A 17612-nucleotide genomic window follows, 5' to 3' on the forward strand; every position below is an offset into this window, starting at 1 on the left:
CCACTGCACTCCAGTCCGGGCGACAGAGCAAGACTCCGCCTCAAAAAAAAAAAAAAAAAAAAAAAAAAAAAAAAATTTACTGATTCACTGACACCACTTAGAGGATCCTTTTTACATGTAGCTAATTAATAAGGCAAGACAATTTAAGAACAGGAAAAAAATTTAGACATTAAAGATGGCTTCAAAAGTATAGCTAAGCCTTCTGATATTTTATCATAAAGCAATTATTATTAGGATTGCCTGGTCTCTGTCTTAGCAATTAGTGTGTCTTAATAGAGAACGCTGGGGAGACAATTACATTTTTTGCTTAAATGAAGTGTCCTTTCATCGTCTTAGGCAAGGTCAGGGAAAGAAGGCAGTGGCTCTGGGCTCTTGAGGTGATGCTAGAGCTCTGTAGAGCTTCAGGTCACGTTCACTGTGACTAGAAAGTGAAAAGTAACACATAATGGTGAACATTGGCTATTATCTTCACTGTGCCCTAGCAAGCGTGGGCCTGAGGGACCTTCTATCAGGCAAGCACTATCACATGCCCCAAAGGAGCAGATCATGTGCCCAGAACAGGGCTTGGCACATATTAGGTGCTCAATAAATATTTATGTAATCACATTGTTGAATAGACCCAACTGCTTGATTTTCAACACGTCACGAGGCATGATTGTCTATGCTAGAGAAATGACCTTATATGTCATTTTTAAGTTAGTAGCGTTTTCTCTGCTAATTCAGAAAAAAAAAAAAAAGTGCTTCATCTATTAAGTCAAATAGGAGCCAATCAGTTTGGAGTCAGCATGGCATCGGTGCATCCTTTCCTTCCTGGGAATGATCATGGGGATCTTAGCACATGTAATACAAATGGTTACTAATTCTGACTCAGGCCAAGAGATTCTTCTTACTTTGTATGAAGTTCTGGAATATTTTCAAAGAAACATTACTGTTTTACTTATAAGCACGGAAGCTTCTATTAGCTAAAACTTCAGTAGGCACCAACTGGAAATCAACCAACCCCAAAATAGAAAATACCTGCAGGTTTTGCATTATACAGTAATGTGACCCTTACAACAATATCTTTCCACATGTATAAATAAAATACTGGATCCATAGCTGATGACATGCATAAGGAATCTTTGCTTCCTTTATCTTATAAGGGATGTTTTTATTTATTTTCAAAATGGAATAGTTGCTTTGCATGAGAATACATTTTTTTTTTTTTTTTTTAGATGGAGTCTTGTTCTGTCACCCAGGCTGGAGCACAATGGCACGATCTCAGCTCTCTGCAACCTCTGCCTCCCGGGTTCAAGCAATTCTCCTGACTCAGCCTCCCTCATGAGCAGCTGGGATTACAGGAGCCTGCCACCACGCCTGGCTAATTTTTGTATTTTTAGTAGAGATGGGGTTTCACCATGTTGGCCAGGCTGGTCTCCAACTCCTGACCTCTAGTGATCCGCCCACCTCGGCCTCCCAGAGTGCTGGGATTACAGGCGTGAGCCACTCTGCCTGGCCTAAGGGATGTTTCTTCGATTGAATTACTGTACCTTAGAGATAATATTCTGAATATGTGCAGAAGAAGAAAACTGTTCATCTACATTTACTTAAGAATATAAACCAAGTTGCAATTACAAGAAATTCTGAAGTTCAGGGAAGCGGTGAGTGGTAAATGGCTAATCACATAATGAGTTGTTACTGCATAGGCTGCACCAGACACACTTACTTCCTGCTGGGTTTTTAAGACAATCCTGCCCACATATCCCTCTTCTGGAAACCAGCTGCTTAAAATTTGCATGATCTCCTCTTCTGGACCAATGGCTCTCTGGAATGGTTGTTTCCTACATTCATTCTTTTCTTTAGATATAAAATATTTTTCTTCCATCAAAAAAAAATCTGTGGTAACAGGTTTGATGTCTTGTTCAGTTGTCAGAATCTAAAGAAAAAGTGAAGGCAAACTGAGGAGTGAGGAAAAAACTTAAATTCAAAACAAATCGACTTTCATGGTGTTCAGATAGGTTTGCTATGCAATTTATAAGTGAAATTTAGAGTATTGCATCATTCTTTTTGGAAGATCTAAGAATTCGCTTATGTTCAGAATGGATTGTTTATGTTCGCTCTGGGCAACGGCACAACTTATTCAGACTCCCCAGACGGCATAACTGTTTTTCCCACTGCTGGAATGAGAGCTCCTAGTGAATTAAAAATTTTAGGTTTCTCATTCCATGAACTTAGCCCTTTGTAATCTTGCAACACAGGACCGAGGGCAAATAACCTAGTTTAGTATTTACTAAGACAATCTCTTTTTCTCACATTGGAAATACTCGGTCGTCATCTTCTCATGGAAGGTTTGTAGGGCGAGGTTCTCATGTGGTCTAAGTTCCTGGGAATTCTTCTTTAAATAAACTTCTGACAGTGTGCTTAAAGCGCTTGTTTTCTTTGTCGGCTATGTGCAGTCAAACAGGACAGCTGAGACAAAGCTCTGGGACCAGACAGACCTGAGTCTGAGGTCGGCCTTTAATACTTGTTAGCTATGAATTATGGGGTAAAATACTTAATCCCGTGGAGGCCGTTTTCCGATCTACACAATGGAAATAGTAGTAGTAGCAATCTTAATTTTGTTTTATGGTTGAAGCATAAATCATAACATGGGTATGTTATGAGAACTCAATAAAGATGAGCCATCATTTTAGTTACTTTTTTTTTTTGAGACAGAGTCTCCCTCTGTCGCCCAGGCTGGAGTGTAGTGGCGCAACCTCCACCTCCAGGCTCAAGTGATTCTCGTGCCTCAGCCTCCTGAGTAGCTGGGATTACAGGCGTGCACCATCATGCCTGGCTAATTTTTGTATTTTTAGTGGAGACGGGGTTTCACCGTGTTGGCCAGGCTGGTCTCAAATTCCTGACCGCAAGTGATCTGCCTGCCTCAGTCTCCCAAAGTGCTGGGATTACAGGCATTATAGTTTTACCAATGTATTCTTTCTCACTCATATTGTACAGGTTACTACAAAAGGCTGAACTTGAAGGGAGTAAAGGTCAGTCGCAGCGAAGAAACTCCCTTTGTTGCCTTCTTGTGAGAAGTAGCTTGGTAATGAGAGAAAGCTGCCACCATCTGGCCTGGATTCAGCAAACACCCTTCTCCTCAGGCGCCTGCCAATAAGGCAAAGCCCAGAGTGAACGCATCTCGCCAGGAGGAAAAGCAGAATGTGATGGACTGAGGGCGGTGGAAGTGAAGGTTCTCAGGAAGACTCAAATCTCTCCACCCCAGCCCTTGGTCTATAATCGATGCAATGCTGTTGACTCAAAAGGGGGCCAAGGCAAATACCGCAGGGATAATTCGGGATGTGAAGCTTCTGGACCACCTCCACAAGAGGGCCAGCATCACCCCCTGCTCAGTCCTGCTTTACATCTGTGTGCTGATTTGCATGGGTGACAATAAAGCAATGGACTGCTATGGGTGGCTCTTGGAAAGTTTTCTTTCACTTTACAAAACTTCAGCAGTGCTTTGTGACAGTGGACACTGAAGTACATGGACTGATGTATTAAAACAAAACCAAAACCGTTGGCAATAGCTTCTGTTTGATAATCTATGAAATGTGACACCTGAGCTGTTTTCTCTATTTAAGTCAGTTATAAAATGTTGGACAGAACGTTAGCCTGTCTATAGAGATGTGCCCTTAAAGGACAGAGCCATTTATTAATACTTAATTATTTGTAATTGTTCAGTTGGTTTTTAATTCCTCCAAATGTTATGATCTCAGCTACGTTTCATCATACACGCTAACTTTAGAGGGAGCTCAAGGGCCATTCCCTTGGTCATTGCTTCCTTTAGTCTACCCCTATTCAGGAGAAGGAATTCTTTTTTATTTTTTTGAGACAGAGTCTCTCTCTGTCACCCAGGCTGGAATGCCGTGATACGATCTTGGCTCACTGCAACCTCTGCCTCCCGGGTTCAAATGATTCTCCTGCCTCAGCTTCCCAAGTAGCTGGGACGACAGATGTGCGCCGCCACACCTAGTATTTGTATTTTTAGTAGAGATGGGGTTTCACACCATGTTGGCCAGGATGGTCTCCATCTCTTGACCTCGTGATCCGCCTGCCTCAGCCTCCCAAAGTGCTGGGATTATAGGTGTGAGCCACTGTGCCCGGCCGCACCGAGAAGGAATTCTGAAATGGGTTGAGGATAAAATCGTCTGCAAGGGTTTTAGGCCACTGTACCAAGCAAGGGTAGCGCTTCTAGTGTGGAAAAAAAAAGGAATTACACATGGGCCCTATCTCGCCCTTTGGAGGACATGCCCCTCCCTCTTTAGATGCTGCTCCTTGTCCCTGGCTCTCACTCTTAGAAGTCCCCCCATGGATGGGGACCTGTCTGCAGAAGTCCCCAAAGATCCTTTGGAGGGGGATCTAGGGCAGAGGTGGCACAGCGTAAGGAGGCTTAGGCCAATTCTGTTACAGGGCTTGGGGTAACAGGCTTCAGGGTCTCCATGCCTCTTGCTACCACCAAAAGGAGAAGACCTCAAATGCCAAGATCAGATGCCAGGGGAGGGGAGCAAGGGGGCTGCTCAACATGCAAAGGAAGGCCTTAGGCTGGAGGGGCAGGAAATACCTTCTTGGCCCATATGGCGCATCCTGAAGCTCTAAGAATTTGATTCAGCTCCTCGGATGGCAAGAAGATTCCATTCACCTAATGTGCAGATTCTCACTGATTACTAATCTCTGCGTGAAGAAGGAAGATTAGGCCATGTCCAGGCTTAGGGAGAAAGCGTATATATGGCTGGAAGGCCACTCATTCTGGTCTTTATCATTCTAGAGTCTAGTATTTTATATAGTTTAAGAATAATTAAAAAATCTTCTCTATAGGTTAAGGTAGTTTGTCAGATGATTCTTGGATGATACTTGGAGTGGATCTCAATGTTGAATAACACATTTCCAATCAAAAGGCATATCTTCAACATGGACTTTTGCACATTTATGTGCATCTGTATGTGTTTACACACACAGGCATTTATACACACACGTACATCCATACATCTTAGATTTTAGATTCTTCCAACCATGGCTCAGGGGACTTACTTGCTGCAGAAGCTGCTTTGCCTTGGTGCCTCCATTAATAGTGAAAACAGTAAAGGGCTCTGGCCCTGGGACCCCATGCACCGTGACTCTGTGAGTCTGCAAACATTTTCTTTCTTCTGTATTAAACATCTGTCAAGAAGATCACATGGCTGATCATTCATCCTTAATCACATATTTCTAAGCTCTATTTGATACAGAAGTGCTAGTACTTAGAAGTATGGATAGGAACATGTAAATGCAAAAGATGAGAGTCCATTTGTAGCCCAGTGCATTTTAACGTGGTAGAAGGGGCAATGCTACCTCTTCCTCAATCATTTAGTGAGGATATTTCATAAGCACATCACCAAAATATTAATTTATTTTAAATTACAGTGTCTCCATCACAATTAGAGGCTGATATTATCTGAAATGTACATTAGTTCTTACTTATTAACTGATGTTCCACAGTATCTATTGAGTTCCATCTCTCTTCAGGGTATTGGATTAGAAACTTGGATGGTAATAATAAAATGTTCTGCCCTTATAGAGTATACCATTCAGGCACATGAATCATTATACTGCAAAAATATATCTGTTAGAAAGAGCTGGGTAAGTATGTAACTCAATTCTTCGGGTATTTTGTGTATTAAGATATATCCATTCATTCGAAATAAATAATTTATGGAAGGCTTATAGTGAATCAGACATTATGCCTGTCCCTAGAAAATCAGTGGCAAATGGGACACTATCCCTGCCAAGGGCTTCCAGTTGAATGAGATAGCTAGAGGGAAATGTAGGCAGTTGTAAGGAGCATGGTACGTTCCTTGGGAACCCAGAGGAAGTGGCCTAGAAGAGGTTTGGGAGAAACCAGGGAGGGCTTTCTGAAAATGGTATCTGAACCAAATCTTGAAAGACATAGTGTAATTTAGCAGATGAAGAATGAAACAAGAGAACCCCAAATCGATGTAACATGTGTACAAAGACTTAGAAGTGGCCTACAGCAGGGCATTCTGGGAACATCAAGTTCTACAACTAACTTGTTGGAGGGAGAAAGGCTAGGGATGCACGTAAAAGCACAGCCACTCAGGGCTTCACCTAACTGGCTAAAATTTAGACTGAAACTGGCAAAATGAGGATCTGAGGGCTGAAGTGTATTTTTAGCATGTACTTTCTTTTTATTTGGGGTGGGGAGGAGAGGTTAGCTTTGTTATGCTTGCACAATGTGATTTTTTAAAAAATCAGTTTTACTGAAGTATAATTGTCATACTATAAAATGCACACATTCTAATTGTATCATTTAGCTTGCACTATATTATTAATTAAAAAGATTAAATAGTTGCCAACATTTACAAAACCCCAGATGTCCTGATTCTCTTGAAAAACCAAAAGATCTGACGACATCACAAGGCAACAAGCAGCTGGAGCTGAGAGCTAGGTGACAGCTGCCCCTCTAAATGACCCAAGGGCTCTCTGCTTTCTAAGAGTCTGTGCTCAGCCCAGGTCCATGCCTGCACATCATCTTCTTGGGACCCTCCTGGCATGTGAATTTGTGACTTCTGGTATAAACTATACCCTGAAAGCAACAGATAACTGATGGAGGGTTTTTCACAGAGGAGAGACATGATCATATTTAGATAGATCTGTTTGGGAGGCCCTAGATACAGACAGACAGAGGGGCAAACCCGGAGGAAATGAGACCAATTAGGAAGACTCTACCACAAGCCAGGTGAGAATGAACCAGGGTCAAGGCAATAAGGACAGACCAAGATGAATGGATGTGAAAGATACTAAGGAAATAGAATGATCAAGTCTTACACGGGGAAGAAGGCCAGGATGACCTACAGTTATTGGCTTCAGCAATGGAGACTGATGCTCTCCATGGTCAAACGCATATTTACCAAGCACATATCCATATATGGCTGCCCAGGAACCCCAAGGATGGCAAGGTGTGATATAACAAAAAAATACATATTTGGTCTTTGTCCCCAGTTCTTGGCACACAGCTCCTAAAACCTTTGAAATCTCTGGAGTGAAGAGTGTCTTTTGTTGCTACTGAGATGACTGGTGGCTGAGAAAGACCAAGGCATGATTAGAGGGGTGGAACCCTCAGCCCTGCTGCCAGACGTCAAGGAGGGGAGGGGGCTGAAGACTGAACTAATCACCAGTGGCCAGTGATTGAACCAATCATGCCTAGGTCATGAAACCTCCATAAAAACCCTAAATGATGGGGTTCCGAGAGCTTCCAGGTTGCTGAACGCATCAAGGTTCTGGGAGGGTGGCCTGAAGGGGACACGGAAACTCTGCACTCCTCCTCCCATACCTTGTTCCGCGCATCCTTCCATGAGGCTGCTCCTGAGGTGCATCTGTTCTGATCAACTGGTAATAATAAGCAAAGCACTCTCGTGAGTTCTGTGTCATTCTAGCCAATTATTGAATCTGAGCATTTATAGGGATCCTCTGAATTGATAGCTGTTTGGTCAGAAGTCCTGGTGACAACCTGGGACTTGTGACTGGCATCTGAAGTAGGAGTAGTCTTGTGGGACTGAGCCCTCAACGTGTGGGATCTGACACCAACTCTAGATGGATAGTGTTAGAATTGAACGGAAATGTAGGACACCCAGCTGTTGTCAGAGAGTTGGAAAAGACACCACATTTTTGGTGTCAGAAGTGTTGTCAGTAAAAACAGCTCATCTGTGGCATCTGTGGAATCTTCAGCTGTAACAGATATTGAGGTCACTCAGCTTAGAACTGGGTATTTGGCCCTGCTCTGCCTTTCTGAAAGCATCTGATTCCTGCTCTTTGTACCAAGTGGCCCTGCCCTTCTTATCAATCCTCTGCACAAGGTGGAAGCCACACCTTCCTCCACATTGGCCAAAGTGCTGTTCTAAACCTTGGACACATGGTGCAATCACCTGATGATCCTTAAAAAAACTGATGCCTGGGGCCCACCTGCAGAGACGCTGGTTTAACTGGTGCGGGGCGTGGCCTGTGCACATGGAGTTTTTAAAGCTCCCCAGGTGATACAAATATACAGTCAAGGTTGCTGTGGAGTGATGAAGGGAAACAGGAGAAACAACGAAGCAAACAAGGGCAGGGACAGCAGGAGTCAAAACTGATAGTGGTGAGGGCAAGAGAAGGGCAGAGAAGAAAGCAGAAAGTGGCAGTGCAAGCTGTCATGGCCAGTGCCATTGTGAGCACAGAAAGTGCCTTTCCAAAGATTGTTAGGACTACGTTGAGTCTGAGATTGACACAAAAGTAATCACATTGTTAAACATGTAATGGGGGTAACCAATGGACACACTTTTAAAATGTATATTTAATTTAAAGAAGCAGCATAATAGAATTAGCCAGCTAATTAAAGTCGTTATTTTAGACATACCTTTTTAGAGATAGGATCTCATTCGTTTGTCCATGCTGGAGTGCAGTGGTGTGGTCATAGCTCACTGTAGCCTCAAACTCCTGGGCTCAAGCAGTCCTCCTGCCTCAGCCTCCCAGGTAACTGGGACTACAGGTGCTTGACACTATACCCAATTGAAACACTTTTTTTTTTTTTTTTTTTTAATAGAGATGGGGTCTTTCCCAAGCTGATCTTGAACTCCTGGACTCAAGCTATCCTTCTGCCTTGGCCTCCCAAAGTTGTTGGGATTAGAGGCATGAGCCGCTGCACTCAGCCCGGTTTCTTATCTAACTAAACCATCCTGCATTAGTGAGGGGGCCCTGGTCCAAGTGTCCTCAAACTTTAGTGGGCACTGAGTTTCTGTGGGGCACTTGTTAAAATGCAGATTCTGGTCAGGTGCGGTAGCTCACGCCTGTAATCCCAGCATTTTGGGAGGCCAAGACCGGAGGATCACTTGAGTCCAGGAGTTTAAAACCAACCTGGGCAATACAGTGAGACCCCATCTCTAAAGAAAAAGAAATTAGCTGGACATAGTGGCACATGCCTGTAGTCCCACCTACTCAGGAGGCTGAGGTGGGAGAATAGATTGAGGCAGGAAGGTCGAGGCTGCAGTGAGCTAGGATGGCACCACGGCACTCCAACCTGGGTGACAGAGTGACACTGGGCGACAGAGACACACTGTCTCTGGAAAAAAAAAAAAAGCAGATTCTGCAACTGTGGCACTTTCTGCAGTGTCCTTCTTCCATTCTCAAGGGTGCAGATTCTGCATCCCCCAAGCACTGAGGTGCAAGTTATGCATCGCCAGCGGAGCCTATTGCTCTCTCCAGCCTTGCTCTGCCTGTGACATTTGCCCCTGGACTGCTGAAGGAGCAAAAGATTTTCCTGGTTTAACCTAAAGTTTCTAGAAGTATTGGAAATGCTTCCTACTAGGCTTTGCTTAATAAACCTCTTCCCCACTTTATTATATTTGGCTCACTTCCCTGATAGACACTATAATACATGGGCTTTGTTACTAGAACTTGAGTGTAAATCCTGGACTGCTGCTTGCTAGCTGTGTGACCTCAGATGTACTGAGCTCTACCTTCCTCATCTGTAAAATGGACATGATACTAATAGCTACTGCCTGACGTTATTGAGAGGACTGAGTTAGTATATATATAAAGCGCTTGCTAAGTGTCAAGTGTCAGCCATTACTGTTATTAATTTTCATAGCTACCTAATTAATAACTCACACCAACCACTTTGCTGAGCCACAAAAAGCCCACCTTCAGTGTAGCAATCCCCATAAATATGCTGAGTGAAACAGAACGTCATTACCGAAGAGGCTGACATGGTACTGCCAGAGGAGTTTTCTTCCATCCTTCTGCTGTTAATGAATAAACTAGAGATTTCCAAGACTTCATTGTGAAGGTTTCGCAGCTGAAGATGTCGATATCCTGGAGTAATACAGAATTGGCAAAAGCTTGTTAACCATGAGCTACTGAAAAGAAGATGCTCCTGGAGGTCAGTAAATGACAGGTAGAAAGAAGACCTTAAAATGGGCAGGAATGGCAACAGGCATGCAACCAACAGGTGCCTTTTTGCCAGGAGAGTGCTGCCCCTGAGCTACCCAATGGCAATTTGTTCAAGTACTGTTTCCAACTTAGACACAAACAGAAAACCTTAAACTCAGACAAAACCTGATCTAGTAGGAAAACCTGATCACTAACAGTCCCTGTTCAAATGTTCTACCTTAGAGCAGCTTAAGTGATAACAGAGTATTTCCACGATGGGAGATTGGTTATACATTACGGTATGACTATAAGTGTAAGCATAAAATGGAATAATACACAACTGGTAAAAGTGGTAATGTATATGTATAGTTATTAACATGAATGGTTGCTCACTATATACATTAGTAAGTGAAAACCAGTAAGTTACAAAACACAAAGATTAGTAGAAAGCCTATTTGTTAAAAATATATCTGTATGCTCATGTGTTATATACATGGTAGGAGAAACAAAGCCTGCAAGACTTATACACCAAAAGTGACTGTGTTGGAGAGATGGAAAAATGGATAATCAAAAAAAACTTGTTTTTGTTTCTATGTACTTTCTCACATTTCTGTAATAACAGTTATGGGTGTCCCCCTGACCCCATACTCCCCATTCCTGTGTAGAAGTCCTAACCCTCAGTACCTCTGAATGTGGCCATATTTGAAGAGAGGGCCTTTAAGGAGGTAATCAAGTTAAAATGGGGTCCTTCAGGTGGGCCTTAATCCAGTGGGACTGGTGTCCTTATGAGAAGAGGGGATTAGGACACAGACAACATAGAGGGCTGACTGTGTGAGGACACAGTGAGCAGGTGACCATCTGCAAGCCAAGGAGAGAGGCCCCAGAAGAAACCAATCCTGCCAACACCCTGATCTCAGACTTCCAGCCTTAAGACTGTGAGGAAATACATTCCTGTGGTTCAAGCCACCTAGTGTGTGGTATTCCGCGATGGCAGCCTGAGCAGACTAATTAAATGACCACAGGCTACTTGCACAGAGAAGAGAAACAAGAAAAGAACACAATGTAGGAAACTAATGTGTTTGTGAGCTCCGAGGATGGCAGCTTGAGTGTGGCTGGAAGAGGAAGTGCGTACTTAGAACATTGGTGCTCAAAGGAGACCATCAGAGCCAGCGCACCTGGGAGCATGTTAGAAAGGGAAACTGTCAATCGCTCCATTGCACACTCCAGCCTGGGTGACAGAGCCAGACTCCATCTCAAAACCAAAACCAAAACAAACCAAACCAAAACAAAACAAAACAAAACAAAAAAACGATGCACAGGCTGAAATTTATCAGAGTGCCACAGCAAAGCCAATCCACAAGCCAACAGCTCTAGCCTTTGCCCAGAATTCTTCATTGCCCTCTTCCTGCACCTGAAAACCAGTCCCAGCTTCCCAAACTGGACTTCTGCCAGGTACCGACTCCAACCGTGCGGTCACTTGGGCCACCACCACACCCGGTCCCTCCGACATCTCTGTTTCCTCTCCTTATTTCAATCCCTGCTTTCAAACTGCCAGCAGTGCTGTGGGTAGCATTTAGGAAGAAAAATGTGTGGAAATGTGAGTGCAACAACCACTGCTCCCAACATCAGCAGGCGTGGGTGAGGCTGCACTTTACAAGGGATATTGTTAATACCGCAGATTCTTAAAAAATGTAAAAGAAAAACTTCTTTTGAGACGTGCTTCAAAAGTGCTCCAATCTGTATTTCCTTTTGCTTCTTGTTTCAACTTCTTTATAAGAAAATGTCAAACACAAAAGAAGAGAGAAGAGTATAAGGAAATTCTGGCATCCGTCGTCAAGCTATGACAATGATTAACATTTGGACAATTTTATTCTACCTCGTTTTAAAGCTTTCAGTGGAATGATTCTCTGAGAAGTTACCGCTGAACTGTTGTTTTCCACAACTGCAAAACGAAGAAATACAAGATCTTCGAAGTGAACGCGGAACAGAAACTGCTCGTTCCACATGGGGTTCAGGGTGTTTCGATGGATGGGCTTCGTGCGGAAATGGCAGCTGTCCAGAGGCATGCCCAGGACGTCGACTTCAATGCACGGGCTTCCCGTGCTGTTACTGGGGCACACATTCTGGCCAGAGACAATCTAGGGTGAGGGAGACAAAAGGGATCAAAGTCACCGAGGATAAAAACGAGAGACAACCTCTACACCTCACTGCTTCCCTCTGCAAAGGAATCCCAAGAACACTGGAATGGACAAAGTGAATGATGAATAAAACTATTTAAAAAGTAAGTGATTGTAGGGCCGGAAGTGGTGGCTCACGCCTGTAATCCCAGCACTTTTGGAGGCTGAGGTGAGCAGATCACGAGGTCAGGAGATCGAGACCATCCTGGCCAACTTGGTAAAACCCCATCTCTACTAAAATACAAAATATTAGCTGGGCATGGTGGCGCGCGCCTATAGTCCCAGCTACTAGGGAGGCTGAGGCAGGGGAATCGCTTGAACCCGGGAAGCAGAGGTTGCAGTGAGCTGAGATCACACCACTGCACTCCAGCCTGGTGACAGAGCAAGACTCCATCTCAAAAAAAAAAAAAAAAAAAAAAAAAGTAAGTGATTGTAACTGGGTAATCACATGACTGGAATCATGTGAAAAGCCTATTTTGTCAACATCATTCACTTAACTGTAACCTTTCAACTATCAAAAATGTTCAAATGTCTTCAAAAACCAAACAAGATGAAGTTAAATTTCTCACAAAAGACGACTTTACACAATATAATAATAAATTTGTTACTAATATTCTGTTCAAAATGTCATAGGAATATGTTTTTTGAAACCTTTCAAAACCTTTTTCTTGAAGAGTTTCATTTTGGAGCAAGTTGCAGACATGTTAGGAATTAATTCACAGCTTTCTGTAAACAGATAAAACTACCCTCACCCCTAGCTAAAAAAAAAAAAACAAAAACAGATAGGAAAGGGGCTACTGTCCTGCTGTCTTAGGGAAAGAGAAAAAGCAGTTTGGGTGGTAGGAAAGTCTGTGAATGGGGTTATCCCAGGGGTTTGTGGGTGTCGTATTTGGAGGGCTGCCTGGCATTCTTCCCGTGGAGGGAGAGAGACAAGATCTAAAGGTGGAAAGAGATGACCAGGTCTCTTTTGTTGTTTTGTTTTGTTGAAACAATGTCTCACTCTGTCACCCAGGCTGGAGTACAGTGGTGTAATCTTGGCTCATTGCAACCTCTGCTTTCTGGACTCAAGTGATTCTCCAGCCTCAGACTCCCGAATAACTGGGACTACAGGCGTGAGCCACTGTGCCCGGCTAATTTTTTTGTTATTTTTTGTAGAAACAGGGTTTCACCATGTTGCCCAGGCTGGTCTCGAACTCTTGAGCTCAAAGCGATCTACCCACCTGGGCCTCCCAAACTGTTGGGATTACAGGTGTGAGCAATCGCACCTGGCCAGGTCTCTGGTTTTAAGAGGAGTCTGTGGAGTTTTGACAATAAGTTATTTAGGTGAAAAGGAATAAGGAAAGGCCCATGAATAATAAAGGTTAAATTATAACGAGGAAATATACTTAATTGTATTTATATATTGACGCGAGTTTGTCTGATCTTAGAGCTTTGGAGCTTAGAGCTTAACATGAGCTGATCTAACAAAAAGCGCAACTTTCATGGGCTATACTCATAGTTATGATTCTGTGGGCCCTGGAAGACAGAGCTGCCATCGTCAGTACATCAGGAGAAGCAGGGACCTCATAAGCCCCGCTCCTGGGCTCTGGCAAACACAGTGTCTGGCAACAGCTTGCCTAGCCATAGCTACTGCTTCGTGGGAGATAAATACATTATTCTGGGAACTAAATCTGTATGACCAAAATTGTGACATGACAGCTTTCCAATGCCTTGAATTCAAAACCAGTTCGTTTTCAGAAAGGCTTAAAGCCAACCTTAAGTTCTTTCTCTAGGGGCTGTACTTACAGTTAAAGAATAGACTACAGGATCCATGCTGTCCAGATCTCTTTCCAGTGGAGAAAACTTCTGATACATCGGGCAGTTCTTGTCCCACAGAACTGGAGGTTTCAAAACATAACCACAACCACCATTTGCCTCAAACATTGCAGCATTTAAATGTAAAGGGAGATCTGTAAAACAACAAAAAAAAGCCAATATAGCGTGTTACTTTGTCACTTAAGTATCGTCTAATAAATTTAAAGTTCAAAAGAACTTTGCATGAATTTTCCCTAAGCTCCAGCATGAAAAAGAGATAATCACCCATTCGTCCCACAGATTGATAAATGCCTACTATATGCCGAGTTGTGTGAGGCATCAGATACAGCAGGTAATAAGAGAAAAATTCCTGTCCCTCTGGGGCTTACAGTCTATGGATTGCCCTGTGTTACCACTCCAAACTAGGTTCCACCACTTAAAAATGCCTTTGCAAATATTTGCTACATCTGTCTGAAAAATCTTGTGAAATACAGTTGACCATGGGGGATTGGTTCCAGGAGGAGAAGGTACCAAAGTTCACAGATGCTCAGGTCTGTGATACAGATGGTGTAGAATTTGCATTATAACCTATACCATCCTTCTGTACACTTCCTTTTTTTCCCCTGGGAGCATAGATTCAAGTTGCCCTGAATATATGCTCCCTCTTCTGTATACTTAAAATCATCTCTAGATTACTCATAATACCTAATCCAATGTAAATGCTATGTAAATGGTTGCCATACTGTATTGTTTAGGGGAAAAAAAAAACCAAGGAAACAAGGCTGTATATGTTCAGTGCAGATGCAACCACTCATTTTTTTAATGAATATTTTCAATCCACAGCTGGTTGAATCCACAGATGTGGAACCCAAGGATATGGAGGGGCAACTGTACCTTATTTTGTACTAAATTTTAGAAAGGAATAATGGCTTATCTCTAAACCATGCAGACAATTGTATGGACAATTCTTGCTATTTCAAATGTAAGATAAGAATCTTAATTATACAAGAAAGAATAGGAGAATAGACAGAAAAACATGCTTTTCCTTGAAATCTCAATTTCATCCCATAAATTACAATACATCTACTTCTTTTTAAAAAATTGTAAACATGAAAAAAAATCACATCTGATTGACATCATGTCCACAATCCCCTCAATCATAAACATCAGGAACCTTCAGAGAAGCTCTGAGTTTTTTGTTGCCAAATTTTATTTGGTACAGTACTTTGATGAACAGTTGGATTCCTGCACTGTTTCTAGGCTCTTACACACTCAAATGCTCACCTGATGGTGAGCTCAATAAACAGTAACTGTATTTTTTTGTGATCATGACATCAATCTCAAGTGATTTCAGTAGCACCGTGTCTATCCTAATAGTTTTCCAAAACTTTAAAGCTGTAAAGCCAAAACTCTAAAGCTATTATTAAAACGTTGAAGTTTAAAAAAAAACTATTTTATTTTACTGTTTTAAGTTCTGGAGTACATATGCAGGATGTGCAGGTTTGTTACATAGGTAAACATGTGCCATGATGGTTTGCTGCACCTGTCAACCCATCCCCTAGGTATTAAGTCCAGCATGCATCAGCTCTTTCCTCTAATGCTCAATTTCGTAACTGAAATCTAACTTGGTGACCTAATATGTAAAAGAGATCCACGTAGAGCTGCACAGTTTGAAATAAAGGTGGGACCTCAAATCTAGCCCTCTTGCTGTCCCCTGGACATGGTCCCAGAACTTCATCTGGGGCTATAGTTTAAAAATCATCATTCCAACCAAGTGAAAGAGTATGTAACCCTGCTACACCTCTGAAACAATGCACATAATGATAGATCAAGCATACCATTGCCTTGATGGTCTTCTACTCATTAAAATACTCTGCATTATGTAGACACCATTCACGTAATGTTTATCCTTCTGTCTGAGGATTGGGAAAGTCTGTGATTCAAAAAAGCTTAATAAATTCTTTAAAAAAAGAGGTTTTTCTTTTGACTAGGGTTTCATGTTTACACATGGTAAGGTACTGTTCTGCCTCAGATGCAAAGAACTTAGAGGGTCGGTTGCCAGCAATAACCAGGGTTTGCATACCAGCCTCAGGTCAGTTTCTAAACTCAAGAGTTGGTTTTATTGAGTGTTGATCTGGGAAACTCCTAGTTCCAGATCACTTCAGACCTCCTTGGAGTTGATGGAACCAGCAGAAAGCTTGGGAAGGGATGGCCATAAGTCCATGGACACCCACTTGGAGCATTAGAATCCCCTGAAATCCAGGAAGTCACAGAGCAGAAGATCCATGAAACCTCTTGGGAGGTTGGCCCTGGGAGGGTTTCTCTGCTATTTGGTTGGGATGCTTCATGGATAATCAAGCACTTCCTAGCCTGGAAATTCTTTTCAACAATTGAAAAATGGTGCTTCAATTGTTGACTCTTATCAATCTATTGGATCTATCTATCTATCTATCTATATTTCTTTTTCTTTTTTTTTTGAGACAGTGTCTCACTTTGTTGCCCAGGCCGGAGTGCAGTGGCGCAATCTCATTTGACTGCAATCTTTGCCTCCCGGGTTCAAGCAATTCTTTTGCCTTAGCTTCCTGAGTAGCTGGGACTACAGGCACATGCTACCATGCCTGGCTAGTTTTTGTATTTTAGTACAGATGGGGTTTCATCATGTTGGTCAGGCTGGTCTCGAACTCCTGACCTCAGGTGATTCACCTGCCTTGGCCTCCCAAAGTGCTGAGATTACAAGCATAAGCCATCGTGCCCAGCCCCATCTATATATTTTTTGAGACAGAGTCTCGCTCTGTCACCCACGCTGGAATGCAGTGGCGCAATATTGATACACTGCAACCTCTGCTTCCCGCTTAGTCTTCCAAGCAGCTGAGACTACAGGTGTACACCACCAAGCCCCACTATTTTTTTAAAAAATATTTTTAGTAGACATGGGGTTTCACCACGCTGGCCAGGCTGGCCTCGAACTCCTGGCCGGAAGTGATCCACCCACCTCAGCCTCCCAAAGTGCTGGGATTACAGGTGTGAGCCACTGTATCTGGCCTTACCTATCTGTTTGAATTTGCAATTCAGAGAAGTAAATACTTGGAAAAGATCTTGACCAAAAATCAAGAACCACATGTTCATATTGCAGTGGGGCTGGTGGTGATAATCGGCCTCAACTCAGAGTAGCAAGCGTTTACTGAGCATCTACTGTGTGCAAAGTATTAATATGAAATCAGGCTCTACCCCCAGTTTGCAGAAATGAAGACCACTTGTACAGATGAACACACGGATACTCCATGTTGCTTGTACTTTGTCCAACATGGGGAGATGTTTAATCAGCACACTGAACGGAGAGAGGTTATGTGATAGCACCTTTTCCTGGTTTGGAAGATTATGCAGAGAAATTTGAGGATGAACCACCCAGCACAGTCATTTGATTAGGATGGCTTAAAGATGTACTCTCAATCCCAACTTGATTTGGACCAGAGGCAAAGCCTTTAAGGGTGAGTCGAGGACAGGCAGCTTTAGTCTGTACTTCTGGACAGCAGGGTGACCCACGGAGTGGCAGCTCCCTGTGTCCCCTTCACCTGTGGCTCCCTTTTGCCATCAGTGGAGCCAGTGTGTCTATACCAGTCCTGGCACTTCTGAAGAAAGGGCACATCCAAAACCAAATGCACTTCCATTTCCTTGAGAAAATCTTTCGATAGTGACTTCAGTTTACTTAAAATATGCCGGTAT

At 42.9% G+C, this 17612-nt stretch overlaps 1 protein-coding gene and 1 long non-coding RNA gene across 4 annotated transcripts in view; one reads left to right on the plus strand and one right to left on the minus strand.

Moving 5' to 3' along the window:
• PLCE1 (phospholipase C epsilon 1) overlaps positions 1–17612 on the minus strand; it is a 348163-nt gene that overhangs the window by 9288 nt on the left and 321263 nt on the right. For all 3 annotated transcript variants that reach the window (XM_023226273.1, XM_031936174.1, XM_023226275.1), the window contains 5 exons: positions 13881–14044; positions 11795–12056; positions 9743–9861; positions 5050–5178; positions 1706–1915 (listed from right to left, as the gene is read on the minus strand). In XM_023226273.1, coding sequence (XP_023082041.1) covers positions 1706–1915; positions 5050–5178; positions 9743–9861; positions 11795–12056; positions 13881–14044 — 884 coding nt within the window. The remainder of the gene's footprint in view (positions 1–1705; positions 1916–5049; positions 5179–9742; positions 9862–11794; positions 12057–13880; positions 14045–17612) is intronic.
• On the plus strand, positions 1378–3536 carry LOC111552188. Its single transcript, XR_002734575.1, has 2 exons — positions 1378–1640; positions 2977–3536. It is a non-coding gene; the product is annotated as an uncharacterized LOC111552188 (long non-coding RNA).

Source organism: Piliocolobus tephrosceles, chromosome 9 (assembly GCF_002776525.5).
Source record: "Piliocolobus tephrosceles isolate RC106 chromosome 9, ASM277652v3, whole genome shotgun sequence".
In the NCBI taxonomy this organism is placed as follows: Eukaryota; Metazoa; Chordata; class Mammalia; order Primates; family Cercopithecidae; genus Piliocolobus; species Piliocolobus tephrosceles.